This window comes from Herpailurus yagouaroundi, unplaced genomic scaffold, assembly GCF_014898765.1.
Source record: "Herpailurus yagouaroundi ecotype Mexico unplaced genomic scaffold, PumYag 189, whole genome shotgun sequence".
Lineage (NCBI taxonomy): Eukaryota > Metazoa > Chordata > Mammalia > Carnivora > Felidae > Herpailurus > Herpailurus yagouaroundi.
Window position 1 is genome coordinate 3,453,316 of NW_024412420.1, and position 16,502 is coordinate 3,469,817.

Below are 16,502 nucleotides of genomic sequence, written 5' to 3' on the forward strand. Positions count from 1 at the left end.
TTACTGGAGGGGTTGTGGGAGGGGGGATGGGCTAAATGGGTTAAGGGGCACTAAGGAATCTACACCTGAAATCATTGTTTCACTATATGCTAACTAATTTGGATGTAAATTTTAAAAAATAAAATTTAAAATTTAAAAAAAAAAAAAAAAAAAAAAGACCGAGAAAAACAGAGCATGAGTGGGGGAGGGGCAGAAAGAGAGAGAGACACCGAATCCAAAGCAGGCTCCAGGCTCTAGGCTCTGAGTTGTCATATGTGTGTGTTCATATATGTGTCTGTATATATATGTATTTTTTTTTACTTTTATTTTTATTTTTTTAAGTATATGTATATATACTTTTTACTTTATAAGTATAAAAGTATATATAAGTATACTTTTTACTTTTATTTTTATTTTTTTAAGTATATGTATATATATACATATGTGTGTGTACATATATGTACATATATACATGTACATATACATGTATATATATGTATATATACATACGTGTGTGTGTGTGTGTGTGTGTGTGTGTGTGTATATATATATATAAAAAGAGAGGTATGGTGTATTTTAACCTGTCTTGTTAAAAAATCATTTTTTGATTCAATAAAAATTAGCTAACCTTCTGAAAAATTATCTAAATCACGTCATATCACAATATGTCCAAAAAGATACCCAATACATCTAAATTTTCTGAGAAAATTATTAAAAAGTAAATGAGCTTTTCAGAAGCATTTGCATGTTTATTAAAAATCCTAAAGTCAAGTAGGCATTAAATATTCAGGGTGAAAATTTTCCTCTAATTTCTAGGTAAAAATAAAATTTTATATTTCATATCTGCATCTCAAGAGATCTTTTTAAACAACAAACTAAACCAAAGAATCACTTGGCTCATGGCCCCAGCTAAGATGAAGCTTAACATATGGCTGAACTACACAGTTTGGGTCAGGAAGAAATAAGACAGAAGCACAATTTGTGCTCTAAAGCTGAGCACACATATGAAACACTATGTGGGGGTGTTGATGTATTACTCCACTCTACCACCAGATCTTTCTGGCAAAAAGTGATATAATTCTGAAAAATCTCAGCCTCATATTATCATGAATATGAAATTTGGAGGAAATCCCACACAATATACAGGACAGAGATAAAAGTATTTAGTTGAATAACTGTTGGAATGTTATTTCATTGTTAGAGGGTAAAAGGGGTTTCTGGTTAAAAGATGGGGACTGAAGCATAAAATAGGACACTTAAGTTCAATTCTCAATATAAATTTGGCTAGTCAAGGTTTTTAGTTTTCTACTCTAACTGGAAGTGTTCATTTTTATAACTATTTTTCCCCAGTGTGAATTTCTATTTTCATCCTTTCAAGATAAACTAAATGTTAAAACACATACAAGACTTCATGCAACTTTAATGACTTAAAGATAACTGGTTTTAAACAATGAAGAACAAAACTATTTTAATTCTACTAAATGAGGTCAACTTATTCTGATCATAATAGAGTATGCAAATTACTTACATATATATCTAGCTGGGGAGAAAAAAACAGTTGGGAGAAAAAGGATTTTATCTAAAAAGGAGGATAAGAGCTATACTTTCAGATTTGCTGGCAATCAACACAATACTATAATTACATTCTAGAAACAGCAATTATAGGAAAAGAGACTATTATAGAGTCAGCTATAAACTTTGGATACTACTACTTATTTCATAGAGTTATTTGGAAAATAAAATGAAGTATTATATATACAAACACATAATGCTTAGTAAAGGATAGTTAATAAATATTCAATAAGTGGTAGCTATTATTTACTACTTAATTAATCTTTCTGGGCAGCCTTGGTATTCTCACTTCTATGTAAGTATAGATCCCTCAAAAAATTATCAAAGGGATTATTGAAGGAAATGTTGTATACAAAAACTGCCCAGTTAAATACCTAGTATCAGCAAGTAGTCACTAAAATAATAGTCTGGGATATAGAAAAAACTTATGGAACAGATTTCCCCTAAATCCATCTAATTCATTGTCAAGTGTTCTACACCATTCTCCAATTTCTTGGAAAGGATCAGTAAGAAGCTGGAAGTCATAAAATGGCTAACTCCTAAAAAGTAAGCATAATCTTCTGATCTCATGGGTACCTAACCAATGCTAACTTCTACAATCTGACAAAGAAGGCAAACATCTCCTTCCAATGAGTGCATTAAAAGAGGAAACATCTTTGGGGCACCTGGGTGTCTCAGCCAGTTAAGCATCCGACTTCAGCTCAGGTCATTATCTCACAGTGAGTTTGAGCCCCGTGTTGGGCTCTGTGCTACAGAGCCCGGAGCCTGCTTTGGATCCTGTGTCTCTCTCTCTTTTTGTCCCTCCTCTGCTCTCTCTCTCAAAAATAAATAAACATTAAAGAAAAAAAAAAAGATGGAGCATCTTAAAAAACAAAAAGACCCCAAACAAAAAGACTGAAACATCTTGCTTTGCTTGTATTATTTTTATTTTTTAGGTGTATTCTATTAGTGAATATTTAATAGTAGAATAAAAGTGGCCATTTAAAATGGGAATTCCTAAAAACATTTAACAGTGGGATGTACTTTACAGAACACCTAAATCTGAGAAAATACAAGTAATATGTTCATAAGATTCTCATCTGCAGAACTGTTGCCAAATGTTTACAATAGAGTTTGTTGCCAAGGAAAGAATTCCTTTTGTGATCCAGAATAAAATGACTTATTTACAGAACTGGGGGATGGAAGTTAATTGTAAAGCACTATGTATTATGGGGGATGAGGCGGGGAGGAGAGTTACCTGAGCTCTTTGGAAATGCCATTTTTAAAAGGGACACAAACCATGTGAATTAGTTTCAAAAGATGTATATAAAAGTAATAAATTCTGCTATGAGTTCAGAGTTAAGTAAAACCTAATTTTGGTCAGGCATGATTTTTTTCAGTTTGGAGAACAGAGAAATGTAGATAAAGAACTAGACAATATCACTGACCAGACCTGATTTATATTTAAGCAACTCTTTTTTTTCATCTTTGCCCACCTGCTGTCTCACTCTCCCCCCATTCATTAGAGCACTTCCAAACGAAGTTCTCTCAGTTATACCAATTAATCTCAAAGCAGAGAAGCTGCATAAATCTGACATTTCTAGAAGTGTATAATAAAAGACTCCACAGCTTTCATTTGCCTATTTTATAGAAAATGAAAGCTGGTTTGTTCACTTGCTCAGCAGCTTTAAAAACAAATACAAAGGTTTCACGCTGCCATAGTTTTATTTTAAAGAACAATACTTGTGAACGGCAGGTAAGTAACTGGATAACAAAAGTAGGATAGCAAAATACAAAAGAAAACAAAAATAAACACAATTTCATACCCAAAATATATTAAGCAACTAAGAAAAACCATCCTATTTTCCACATAAATTGGCCTAAAGCTAACCTCAAAGTTTTGCTTTTGTCCTGGTTTTATTCTTCTTTCAATCCCTTCTAGGAACAGAGAGTACCCACCTCCTTCTGCAAGACTAATAAATGGTACTTGGTTTCAAAGAGCTTTAGAAGGTAGCATTCCTTGGCCACCTACTCATTTCAGGTGCACCCCATCATTTAAATATTCCAAAGCATTTCCTATGTTAGCTAAATGTGTAGTTTAACAATATGTTTCTATGATTTCTCTAGGTGATAGAGAACAAGGCAACAAAAGCTTTAGTTCATGGGGGCACTGTAGATTTCATCCACTGGAGTAGATCTAAGAAAACATAACTGTTCGTGTAATTAACCCAATATTCAAAATTATTAACTTGTTTCTATACTGACCTTTGATTTTGGTCCCAATGAAAGATTAGCCGTATTGTAGCAGCATGTCCCCAGCTTTCCCCTAGTGGGAACAAGAACAGAACAACTGTATATTACCTTACTGACAAGGTTAGAAGTCTTTCAGAATGCCTCTGACCAAAACAGTTTTATTTTACCTAATTTAACACAAGAATATACTTACACTTTCAAAATCCCTTGTATATGGGTGGCAACTTGAGATTAATAGATTTTTACCTATCTATGGAAATACTGCAGATCATTATCCTTTATTTGCTTTCAGAAAACTTTATAGTTTGAGTCAACATATTTGTCAATCTTCCTTATCACACTTACTAACATATTTCCGGCTATCAGAAGAAAAGCAAAAACTCGGACAGAATATTCTTAAAGAATTTAGTACAAAACAATCTCGAAACACTGTGTCCTAACAAAACCATGACTGAGGTTAGGAAAAATCATAAGTCTATTCACTGTAGTGTGATCAGTATTTAAATGGATTTACCCTTCTTACTGCCTAAGACTTTCTGAGGGCAAGAGTCATCTTATGAATACTGATATGCTCAGTACCTGACACAATGGTTGCCGAATAGTAGATGCTCAATAAATGTTTGTTAAATAACTGAAAGGATGAGTCAGTGTCTAAGGACACTGTGCTCCATGCTCACTTGTCAGTGAGGAAGACAGATACAATCTCTGCTTTCATGGAACCTACAGTACTCAACAAGCATCAAATGAAAGAGGTAGAAAAAACTGTGTTAAATTAAAAATGCGGGGTGCCTGGGTGGTTTAGTTGGTTAAGTATCTGACTCTTGATTTTGGCTCAGGTCACGATCTCACAGTTCTTAAGACTGAGCCCCATGTCAGACTCTGCACTGAGTGAAGCCTGCTTGGGATTCTCTCTCTGGCCCTCCCCTACTCACACACACTCTTTCTCTCTCAAAATAAATAAAAAAACTTTATTTTATTATTTTTTTTTCAACGTTTATTTATTTTTGGGACAGAGAGAAACAGAGCATGAACGGGGGAGGGGCAGAGAGAGAGGGAGACACAGAATCGGAAACAGGCTCCAGGCTCTGAGCCATCAGCCCAGAGCCTGACGCGGGGCTCGAACTCACGGACCGCGAGATCGTGACCTGGCTGAAGTCGGACGCTTAACCGACTGCGCCACCCAGGCGCCCCAAAATAAATAAACTTTAAAAAATTAAAAATTCTTATCTGATTAATTACCCACCCAATGCAGGAACCAGCAAGGCCTGATTTCTATCAATTTTTGTTGTCATCTGATTAGTTAAAAGTACCTAAAAAAGGTGAGAAAATTAGGTGAGTCTCTCCCCCAAATTATCAAATAGTCCTGTGACTTTACTATTCTGAATACAATTTAAAGAAAAACATATTTAGGTAATGAAAACTTTTCTGATAAATTCTTAAAAATGTACCCATTAAAATGACTAATTATCTGAAAACAGGTTCTATTGAACATAAACATTTTTAACAGACAAGAACAAAGTTCTAATTGTGAAAATGGAAGAATAAAAATAGATAATACATAATACATAAAGGTCTCAAGAGACCATGTATAAAAACTTCCTAAATGGGAGTATTGGAAAAACCTCACTTTTAAAAATTAAGTTTTGGATAAGCCAATAGAATCCACCAGACCAACAGTAGCAATATCAGTAGTGGTAATAAACATTTATTGAGTACTTAATAAATATCAGAAGCTATGCTAAGTGCTTTACCTTCATTATCTTATTTAGCCTTCACAACTACTACATGAATGAAGTATTATTATTATTCCAGTTTAACACATGAGAAATCAGAAGCTTACAAAGATTGAGTCTTTTTTTTTTTTTTTAACCACTGTTGCCTCTCTAGAATATATTTAATCAAAAGAGTGTGACATACTTAATAAATACTCACTGTTTCCTCTTCAGGAAAGAGACAAATACAGTTATTACCATTTCTGGTTTTATAGGAAAAAAAAAACTGAAGCAAAAATTATGAGAAAAGACCTAAAATCATAAAGAAAATACAGAAGAAGTGGGAAAAAATGAAACCCAGTAATCAGGTCAAATGACTCCAAATTATGACTATACTCGTCTGCTGATAATAGATATAGGTGTTACTTTATTCAAAGATGGCCCTCAAGGCTAAAAATATTACTAATTCTTTTGGATTAAATAGTGACTTACAGAAAAGATTCCATGGTTTGAAGGAGAGCAATTTTATTCTTTTTGGTATTTTAAATTAAATTTATTTATTTAATTAAAAATTTTTGTTAATGTTTATTTTTGAGAAAGAGAGAATATGAGCTGGGGAGGGGCAGAGAGAGAGGGAAAGATGGGGGTTCAAAGTGGTCTCTGCACTGGGGCACCTAGGTGGCTCAGTCGGCTGAGCATTCAACTTCCGCTCAGGTCATGATCTTACGGTTTATGAATTTGAGCTCTGCATTGGGCTCTGTGCTGATGGGTCAGAGCCTAGAGCCTGCTTCAGATTCTGTGTCTCCCTCTCTCTGCCCCTCCCCTGCTCATGCTCTCTCTGTCAAATGTAAATAAACATTAAAACATTTTAAGAGAAACAAAACAAAACAAAGCGGGCTCTGTACTAATAGTGGAGAGCCTGATGCCAGGCTCAAACTCATGAACTGTGAGATCATGACCTGAGCTGAAGTCACTTAACCGACTGAGCCACCCAGGCACCCCTCTATTTTTTAATTCCAGTATAGTTAACATAGTATTATATTAGCTTCAGGTGTACAATATAGTCATTCAACAATTATATACATACACACACACACACACACACACACACACACACACACATCTTCCTTATCAATTCATCTGTTGATAGATACTTGGGTTGCTTCCATATCTTGGCTATTGTAAATATACTGCAATAAACATGGGGGTGCATATATCCTTTTGAATTAGTGTTTTCTTATTCTTTGGGTAAATACCCAGTAGTGTGATTACTGGATCACATTACTTCTACTTTTAATTTTTCAGGAACCTCCATACTGTTTTTCATAGCGGCCACACCAATTTGTATTCCCACCAATAGTGCTTGAGGACTCCTTTCTCTTTACAACCTCACCAACACTTGCTGTTTCTTGTGTTTTTGATTTTAGTCATTCTGACAGGTATGAGGTGATATCTCACTGTGGTTTTGATTTGCATTTCCGTGATGATTGGTGATGCTGAGCATCTTTTCATGTGTCTGTTGGCAATTTGTATGTCTTCTTTGGAGAAATATGTGTTCAGGTCTTCTGCCTATTTTTTAACTGGATTATTCAGTGTTTTTTGGTATTGAGTTGTATAAATTTTTTAATTTTCTTTATACTGCCCTAACCCAAAAGACATTTATTCTGCCCTGTAAGCAGTGAGTTGTATAAATTCTTTATATATTTTGGATAACTCCTTATTGGTTATATCATTCACAAGTATCTTTTCCCACTCAGTAGGCTGTCTTTTAGTTTCATTGGTTTCCTTTGCTGGGCAGAAGTTTTTTACTTTGATGTAGTTTCAATAATTTATTTTTGTTTTTGTTTCCCTTACCTCAAAATGAAGGACAGTAATTTTAAAGTAGAGAAAATGAGTGTTTAAAGCTGACTTAATGCAGTAAAAGATTATCTGGCACTTCCCAGCCCCAAATTCTCCAGAAAGAGTTCTTTTAAATATTCTTCCAGGGGCGCCTGGGTGGCGCAGTCGGTTAAGCGTCCGACTTCAGCCAGGTCACGATCTCGCGGTCCGTGAGTTCGAGCCCCGCGTCAGGCTCTGGGCTGATGGCTCAGAGCCTGGAGCCTGTTTCCGATTCTGTGTCTCCCTCTCTCTCTGCCCCTCCCCCGTTCATGCTCTGTCTCTCGCTGTCCCAAAAATAAATAAACGTTGAAAAAATAAATAAATAAATAAATATTCTTCCAATACACACCTTCCCACCAGAAATATGACAGATACAATTGCAAGCTGAAACTGATAAAGAACTTCTATGAAAAGCAATGAAAAAAGGTACCTGTTCTGAAAAAGTCATCAGTTCCATAAGAAAATGGAGAAAGAAAAGGCTGTTTGGCTATTCCCACTGCAGTGGTATTTTTATTTGTCTACAAAGGAGAAATCTGTGCTCCATCTAGATTTCAATTAGCCGCCAACTGGACGACACATTTTCTTCTAGCTCCTCTTCCTTTTAGTGCCACAATGGCTTCCCCATGTACTACCTCATGCCATGCATCTTAGAACAAGCTAAGCGGAATGTAAACTGATAATTACCTGAAATATAGGATTAACTGGCATCCCCAACATGCTGAATAATACCCTTTACAGACTACCAAGTGTTTAAACTCTAGTAACTGGGATATTTATTTATACCACCACTTTTTGGTTAGAGGTGCACCGTCCAATTCTGCAGCCATTAGCTACACATAGAGCTTTTAAAAATTAAATTAAAATCTGGGACCCCTGGATGGCTCAGTCAGTTAAGCATCTGACTCTTGATTTCGGCTCAGATCATGATCTCACAGTTTCTGGGTTCAAGCCCCACACCAGGCTCTATGGTTGATAGCTCAGAGCCTGTCGGGATTCTCTGTCTCCCTCTCTGTCTCTCCCCTTCCCCTGCTCGTGCTCTCTCTGAAAAATAATAAACATTTTTTTTAAAAACACTCTTTAAAAAATTAAATTAAAATTAGACATTCAGTTCCTTAGTAGCACTAACCATTTTTCAAGTGCTCAATAGCTATGCAACTGCTATATTACACCGAGCATTTTCATCTTCGCAGAAAAGTACTATCAGACAGCACTGGTTTACAGAGTACAGGTATCTCCTGATTTTCAAAAGTTCCTGTTATGCCATTTCACTTTTATGAAAGACCTATATTAGTACCTGTTTTTGCTAACCAAAATAAATCCAAAGAGGATTCGCACTTTTATGGAAAAAAAAAAAGCAAAAAACAAATACAGCATTCAGCATTTGTTTTGCAGTGAACCATTATAGAGGCAGAGAGCACCCAGACAGGGAGAGCAGCATCACCAAGCTCCTTCCCCTAGGAACAATACTCAGCATCTTAGCATCAAGCTGACATAGCTTTGAACTGTGTCTGTAAGCATCTGTGCTTTATCTTGATTTACTTCGTGCACCAAATTAATCTGTCCTAAGGTATCAGAAAAGCCTAAGAAAAGTTACTTTTTTGGGGCACCTGGGTGGCTCAGTCCCTTCAGTGTCTGACTCTTGATTTCAGTTCAACTCATGATCTCATGGTCATTGAGACTGAGCCCCACATTGGGCTCTGTGCTGGGCCTGGAGCCTGCTTGGGATTTTCTCTCTCCCTCTTTATTTGTCCCTCTCCTGTTTGCACACGTGGGCTCTCTCTTTCTCTCTCTCTCAAAATAAATAAATAAACTTAAAAAAAAATAGTGAAAGTTAAAAAAAAACAAACCAAACGTCTATATAAAGGTGTTTGGTTGGCTCAGTTGGTAGAGCATGCAACTCTTTTTTTTTCTTTTTTTTTTCTCAATATATGAAATTTATTGTCAGAATGGTTTCCATACAACACCCAGTGCTCATCCCAAAAGGTGCCCTCCTCAATACCCATCACCCACCCTCTCCTCCCTCCCACCCCCCATCAACCCTCAGTTTGCTCTCAGTTCTCAACAGTCTCTTATGCTTTGGCTCTCTCCCACTCTAACCTCTTTTTTTTTTTTTCCTTCCCCTCCCCCATGGGTTCCTGTTAAGTTTCTCAGGATCCACATAAGAGTGAAAACATATGGTATCTGTCTTTCTCTGTATGGCTTATTTCACTTAGCATCACACTCTCCAGTTCCATCCACGTTGCTACAAAGGGCCATATTTCGTCCTTTCTCATTGCCCTGTAGTACTCCATTGTGTATATAAATCACAATTTCTTTATCCATTCATCAGTTGATGGACATTTAGGCTCTTTCCATAGAGCATGCAACTCTTGATACAGGGGTTGTGAGTCTGAGCCCCACTTTTATTTTTTTTTTTTAAATTTTTTTTTTCAACGTTTATTTATTTTTGGGACAGGGAGAGACAGAGCATGAACGGGGGAGGGGCAGAGAGAGAGGGAGACAGAGAATCGGAAACAGGCTCCAGGCTCTGAGCCATCAGTCCAGAGCCTGACGCGGGGCTCGAACTCACGGACCGCAAGATCGTGACCTGGCTGAAGTCGGACGCTTAACCGACTGCGCCACCCGGGCGCCCCATGAGCCCCACTTTTAAACAAAATCTTAGGGGCGCATGGGTGGCTCAATAGGTTAAGTGGCCAATTATAGCTCAGGTCATGATCTCACTGTTCATGAGTTCAAGCCCCATGTAGGAATCTGTGCTGACAGCTCAGAGCCTGGAGCCTGTTTCAGATTCTGTGTCTCCCTCTCTCTCTGCTCCTCCCTCACTCATGCTCTGTCTCTCTCTCAAAAATAAACAAACATTAAAAACTAAATTTTAAAAAACCTTAAAATAAAAAAAATATGTCCATATACATATATAGAGAAAGGGTAAGTTTGGAAAAATATGTATACCAAACTCAACAATAATCATCTCTGGGTAATAGATAATTTACTTACTTTCTACTTAGAAAGCTTAAAACTTTTTATAGAAAACATATATAACTTAAAATTGTGAAATGTAGGGGTGCCTGGGGGGCTCAATCAGTTACGCATTTGACTCTTGATCTTGGCTCAGGTCATGATCTTGTGGTTTGTCAGTTTGAGGCCTGCGTCAGGCTCCATGCTGACAGTGCACAGCCTGCTTGGTATTCCCTCTCTCTCTGCCCTTCCCCTGCTCATGCTCTTGCTCTCTCGCTCTCAAAAATAAAAATAAACTTTAAAAAAATTGTGAAATATATTTTAAAAAATTTTTTTAGGGGCGCCTGGGTGGCGCAGTCGGTTGAGCGTCCAACTTCAGCCAGGTCACGATCTCACGGTCCGTGAGTTCGAGCCCCGCGTCAGGCTCTGGGCTGATGGCTCAGAGCCTGGAGCCTGTTTCCGATTCTGTGTCTCCCTCTCTCTCTGCCCCTCCCCCGTTCATGCTCTGTCTCTCTCTGTCCCAAAGATGGATAAACGTTGAAAAAAAAAAAAAATTAAAAAAAAAAAATTTTTTTTAATGTTTTTGAGAGAGAGAGAGAGAGAGAGAGCAAGCACACACAAGGAAAGAGAGGGGCAGAAAGAGAGACAGAGGATCCGAGGTGGGCTCTGCGCTAATGTGGGGCTCAAACTCACCAACTGCAAGATGATGATTTTCAAACACATGAACTGCAAGATCATGACCTGGGCTGAAGTCGGACGGTCAACCAACTAAGCCACCCAGGTGCCCCTTAAATTTTTTTGTGATGTTTATTTTTGAGAGAGAGAAAGAAAGCGTACTCCTTGGAAAGTGAGGAAGGGGCAGGGAGAAAGGGACATGGAGAATCTGAAGCAGGCTCTGTACCATCAGCACAAAGCCCGACTGGGGCTCAAACCCATGAACCTTGAGATCATGACCTGAGCCGAAGTCACTCAACCACCTGAGCCACCCAGGCGCCCAGTGAAATGTATTTATTGTCAAAGGTCACACATGATTCTATACATAGAAACTTGGAAATTAAAAATCAAGGGGCGCCTGGGTGGCGCAGTCGGTTAAGCGTCCGACTTCAGCCAGGTCACGATCTTGCGGTCCGTGAGTTCCAGCCCCGCGTCGGGCTCTGGGCAGATGGCTCAGAGCCTGGAGCCTGTTTCCGATTCTGTGTCTCCCTCTCTCTCTGCCCCTCCCCCGTTCATGCTCTGTCTCTCTCTGTCCCAAAAATAAATAAAAACGTTGAAAAAAAAATTAAAAAAATAAAAATAAAAATAAAAAAAAATAAAAATCAAGCAAAGAAGAATTTATAAAGTAAGAGGGGAAAGTATGTCCTCAACCCTACAAAATCCTACTTCTAGAAGTAGTCATTATGACCATTTTGATCCTTTCAGATCTTTTTGTCCATGTAAATATAAATGCACATATATAATTTTTATTTTTCTCAAAAGTGGGATCACATAAAATATATTATAACGTGACTTGAATGTTTTCACTTAATCATGTATCTGGATATATCTTGTTCTGTGCTAGTATGTCTACATTTACATTACTCTACTACATTACATTATATATTTACATTACTCTTCTTAAGCACTGCATAGTATTCCACTGTTTAGATTAGTTATTTAGTCAGAAAATCAAAAATATTTCTGTTAAAAAAACAAAAATAAAAAACCCTAAGGAACTATGCAACCCAATAGTCTTGAGTGCCCCCTACTGCGCGCTCTTCACTGATATTAACAGAATGCTAAATTACAAATTAATGACAATAATTCAAACACAGGACACTATGCTTTTTGGTATATGGCAAAAAAAAATAAATAAAAACTCCAAAAAAAAAAGATGTTTTGAAATGATTTCATCAAGGAGTTCTTTATCTACTTGTATCATGGATATGTGCTAAAGACTCTCTAATTAGGGTAAGTACAAAAAAATTAAGCAGTTTACTCTTTTCCCATCTCCCTCCTGGACAAGTGTGTGTATTTCTGTGAGAAAGTGGCATGGGGTTGCAGAAGTGGAAAGTGATGGCAAATAGTCAAAAAAAAAAAAAAAAAGATTGTTACCTCACTCCTTTTTATGTCTTCACTTCTGAACTTATGTTTGTCTAACCTCATATTTGAAATCTAGAAGAGTTAGCTCCATCTCCAATCATCCAGGTTATTCACACTACGTAAATTTTCTATTGGTCTGGGTCTGTGATTATACAACACGTACTAATAAAGGCCCAGAGTAAAAGAAAACTGGGGATGTTAAAAGAGCTTACCTGAAAAACATCAAGCATATTTATTTAAAAATATTTTTTTTAGGGGTGCCTGGGTGGCTTGGTCAGTTAAATGTCCAACGGGCTCAGGTCATGATCTCACAGTTTGTGAGCTCAAGCCCCACGTCAGGCTCTGTGCTGACAGCCCGGAGCCTGGAGCCTGCTTCAGATTCTGTGTTTCCCTCTCTCAGCCCCTCCCCCACTCATGCTCTGTCTCTCAAAAAAACATTTTTTTATATGTTTATTTTTTTGAGAGAGAGAGAGAAGATGGGGGGGAGGGGGGGAACAGAGGATTCAAAGAGGGCTCTGCACTGACAGCAGCAAGCCTGATGCAGGGCTCGAACTCATGAAACATGAGATTCTGACCTGAACTGAAGTTGGACATTCAACTGACTCAGCCACTCAGCTGCCTCCCAAAAAATCAGGTATATTTAGACAAGAAAAACCCAACATTGCAATTACCAAAGGTAGTATTTCTTTATCAAACAAGTCCATTTTAAAACATGGCATCTTCAAGACAGTATGGTACTGGCACAAAAACAGGCACTCAGATCAATGGAACAGAATAGAGAACCCAGAAAGTGACCCACAAACGTATGGTCAACTAATCTTTGACAAAGCAGGAAAGAATATCCAATGGAATAAAGATAGTCTCTTCAGCAAGCGGTGCTGGGAAAACTGGACAGCAACATGCAGAAAAATGAACCTGGAACACTTTCTTACACCATATGCAAAAATAAACTGAAAATGGGTGAAAGATCTAAATGTAAGATAGGAAGCCATCAAAATCCTAGAGGAGAAGGCAGGCAAAAACCTTTTGACCTCAGCTGCAGCAACTTTACTCAACACGTCTCTGGAGGCAAGGGACACAAAAGCAAAAATGAACTCTTGGGACCTCATCAAAATAAAAAGCTTCTGCACAGTGAAGGAAACAATCAGCAAAACTAAAAGGCAATCGATGGAATGGGAGAAGATATTTGCAAATGATATATCAGATAAAGGGTTAGTATCCAAAATCTAGAAAGAACTTATCAAACTCAACACCCAAAAAACAAATAATCCAATGAAGAAATGGGCAAAAGACATGAATACACACTTCTCCAAAGATGACATCCAGATGGCCAACCGACACATGAAAAAATGCTCCACATCACTCATCATCAGGGGAACACAAATCAAAACCACAATGAGATACCACCTCACACCTGTCAGAATGGCTAACATTAACCACTCAGGCAACAACAGATGTTGGCAAGGATGTGGAGAAAGAGGATCTCTTTTGCATTGTTGGTAGCAATGCAAGCTGGTGCAGCCACTCTGGAAAACAGTATGGAGGTTCCTCAAAAAACTAAAAATAGAACTACCCTATGGACCCAGCAATTGCACTACTAGGCATTTATCCATGGGATACAGGTGTGGTGTTTTGAAGGGACACATGCACCCCCATGTTTATAGCAGCACCATCGACAATAGCCAAAGTATGGAAAGAGACCAAATGTCCATCGATGGATGAATGGATAAAGAAGATGTGGTATATATATACAATGGAGTATTACTCGGCAAACAAAAAGAATGAAAGCTTGCCATTTGCAACTACGGGGATGGAACTGGAGGGTATTATGTTAAGTGAAATTAGTTAGAGAAAGACAAATATATGACTTCACTCATATAAGGACTTTAAGAGACAAAACAGATGAACATAAGGGAAGGGAAGCAAAAATAATATAAAAACAGGGAGGGGGACAAAACCATAAGAGACTCTTAAATATGGAGAACAAACAGAGGGTTACTGGAGGGATTGTGGGGGGGTGGGTGGGCTAAATGGGTAAGGGGCATTAAGGGATCTATTCCTGAAATCATCATAGCACTATATGCTAACTAACTTGGATGTAAATTTAAAAAATAAAACAAAAATAAATAAATAAATAATAAATAAATAAAAATAAAATACAGCATCTTGATTATGCTTATTATTCTCTAGGAAAACTGATAGAAACATTTATGTCTAGAATTAATTTTTTCCAGAAATCAAACCAAAACTACATTCAAAACTGTGTCTGTATTATTTGCTTTTAGTCAAATTCTATTTTGCTATTTCTAGACATTACTATGTTATACAATCTTGACTTCATTATAAAGTTGTCTTGATTAATAATACTTACAGCTAATCTGTGGTTATTTGCAAGGCTGATCATTTGCTGGGCTAGACCATTTAGTAATCGACTACGAAGGGAGAGGTCATCTAGGTCATGACGAAAAGGAAAAGCAATACCATCCACTATCACTAATCGAACCTAAATGTGGAAGAGATAAGGATATTAGGTTTGGTGTTAAAATTTTAAAAATGACATCCAAAAAGCATAGTTCATTACAGGAAAAAAATTCTTCTATTTCTATTTTTAACTCTCCAAAAGCTTTATTTTGGAGAGTTATAAATCTATTCACCCAATGCTTTCTGCATTAATCATTGAAAGTTAAAATGTACTCTGGTATGATAATTTATCAACTTGGGGCACCTGGGCAGCTCAGTCAGTTAAGTATCCAACTGGATTTTAGCTCAGGTCATAATCTCATGGTTTGCAAGTCTGAGCCCCACACTGAGCGTGGAGGCTGCTTAAGATTGAGTTCAGAGTCCTGGGTCTCACTGCCCCTACCCCATGCTCATGCTCTCATGTGCATGCTCTCTCTCTTTCAAAAATAAATAAACTTTAAAAACAAAAGATAATTTATCAATTTAAAAAGGTAATTCAACAAAAGAAAAAGAAACAATTTTCTTATACTTTGCCACTATAACACAATCGTTACAGAGGCATTTTACACTGATAAAAAGCACTTCTAAAGTCTTAGTAAAACAAATTCTTCGATTCAATGTCATTTTACCTTCAAGATTTTTTGGTTAAAAAAATAATCAAATATTAAATTATTATACCTTCTTCAAAACCTAATTCTTAGCATACTTTCTCCCCTTAATTTTAAATATACTATAAGGCAATTAATCATTACAGAATCTGTTATAATATAGAATTCAGCATGAGACAGGTTTGTGTTGAAGTTCTAATCAAGAAGGTTCACTTATAGATGATAAATATTTTCATCATGACAGTTACAATATAGTCCAAGATCTAAAATCCAAGAACAAACAGAATTTGCGAACTAATCCAAATATAAACAAGTTTTAAAAACCTGTAAGATTATATATTTTTCTATCTAATAAGGATTACACTAAAGAAGAGAATTTGATAAAGCCATGTGTAAGGAAGCCATTTTTATCTTTTATTTAGAGTATTCATTCTTTCATTCAGCAAATATTTATTGATACCTACTATATGTTAGTCACTGTTCCAGGCAGTGGGGAACAAGAGACAAGGTCCCTGTTCTCTTGGAGTTTATGGTCTAGTGGAGTAAAGGACAATTAACATGCAAGCAAATACATGAATAATTTCTGATAATACTAGGAGTTATGAAGAAACTACACTGGGTGAAATGATGATGAATAAGTAGGTGATAAAGTAGAGGGAAGTTAACTCAGACCAGATGTGAGAGAAGGCATCAATGAAACAGGAGGCAACAGAACTGAGTCCTGGATAAGAACCTCCAGGAGGGAAAGACAGCCCACATATAAAGACATACACACATACCTTTGTGTATGGTGACAGATGGTAACTAGACATATTGTGGGACTTATTTCATAATGTGTAAAAATACCAAAATACTATAATGTACACCTGTAACTAACAGGATATTTTACATTAATTATACTTCAATTTAAAAAATATGCCTTTGTTGTTTCATTTTCATCACACTTGTTAACATAAGCAAAAATATCAATCAGCATTCATGTTAAAATAGTACTTGTTCACCATGAGGTTAGCAACTTCTTTTGAAC

At 36.9% G+C, this 16,502-nt stretch overlaps 1 protein-coding gene across 1 annotated transcript in view; it reads right to left on the reverse strand.

Moving 5' to 3' along the window:
* RAD51C (RAD51 paralog C) overlaps positions 1-16,502 on the reverse strand; it is a 37,575-nt gene that overhangs the window by 6,824 nt on the left and 14,249 nt on the right. Inside the window, exons 5-7 of the mRNA XM_040496991.1 lie at positions 14,779-14,910; positions 5,027-5,093; positions 3,796-3,856 (exon numbers count right to left, since the gene is read on the reverse strand). Coding sequence (XP_040352925.1) covers positions 3,796-3,856; positions 5,027-5,093; positions 14,779-14,910 — 260 coding nt within the window. The remainder of the gene's footprint in view (positions 1-3,795; positions 3,857-5,026; positions 5,094-14,778; positions 14,911-16,502) is intronic.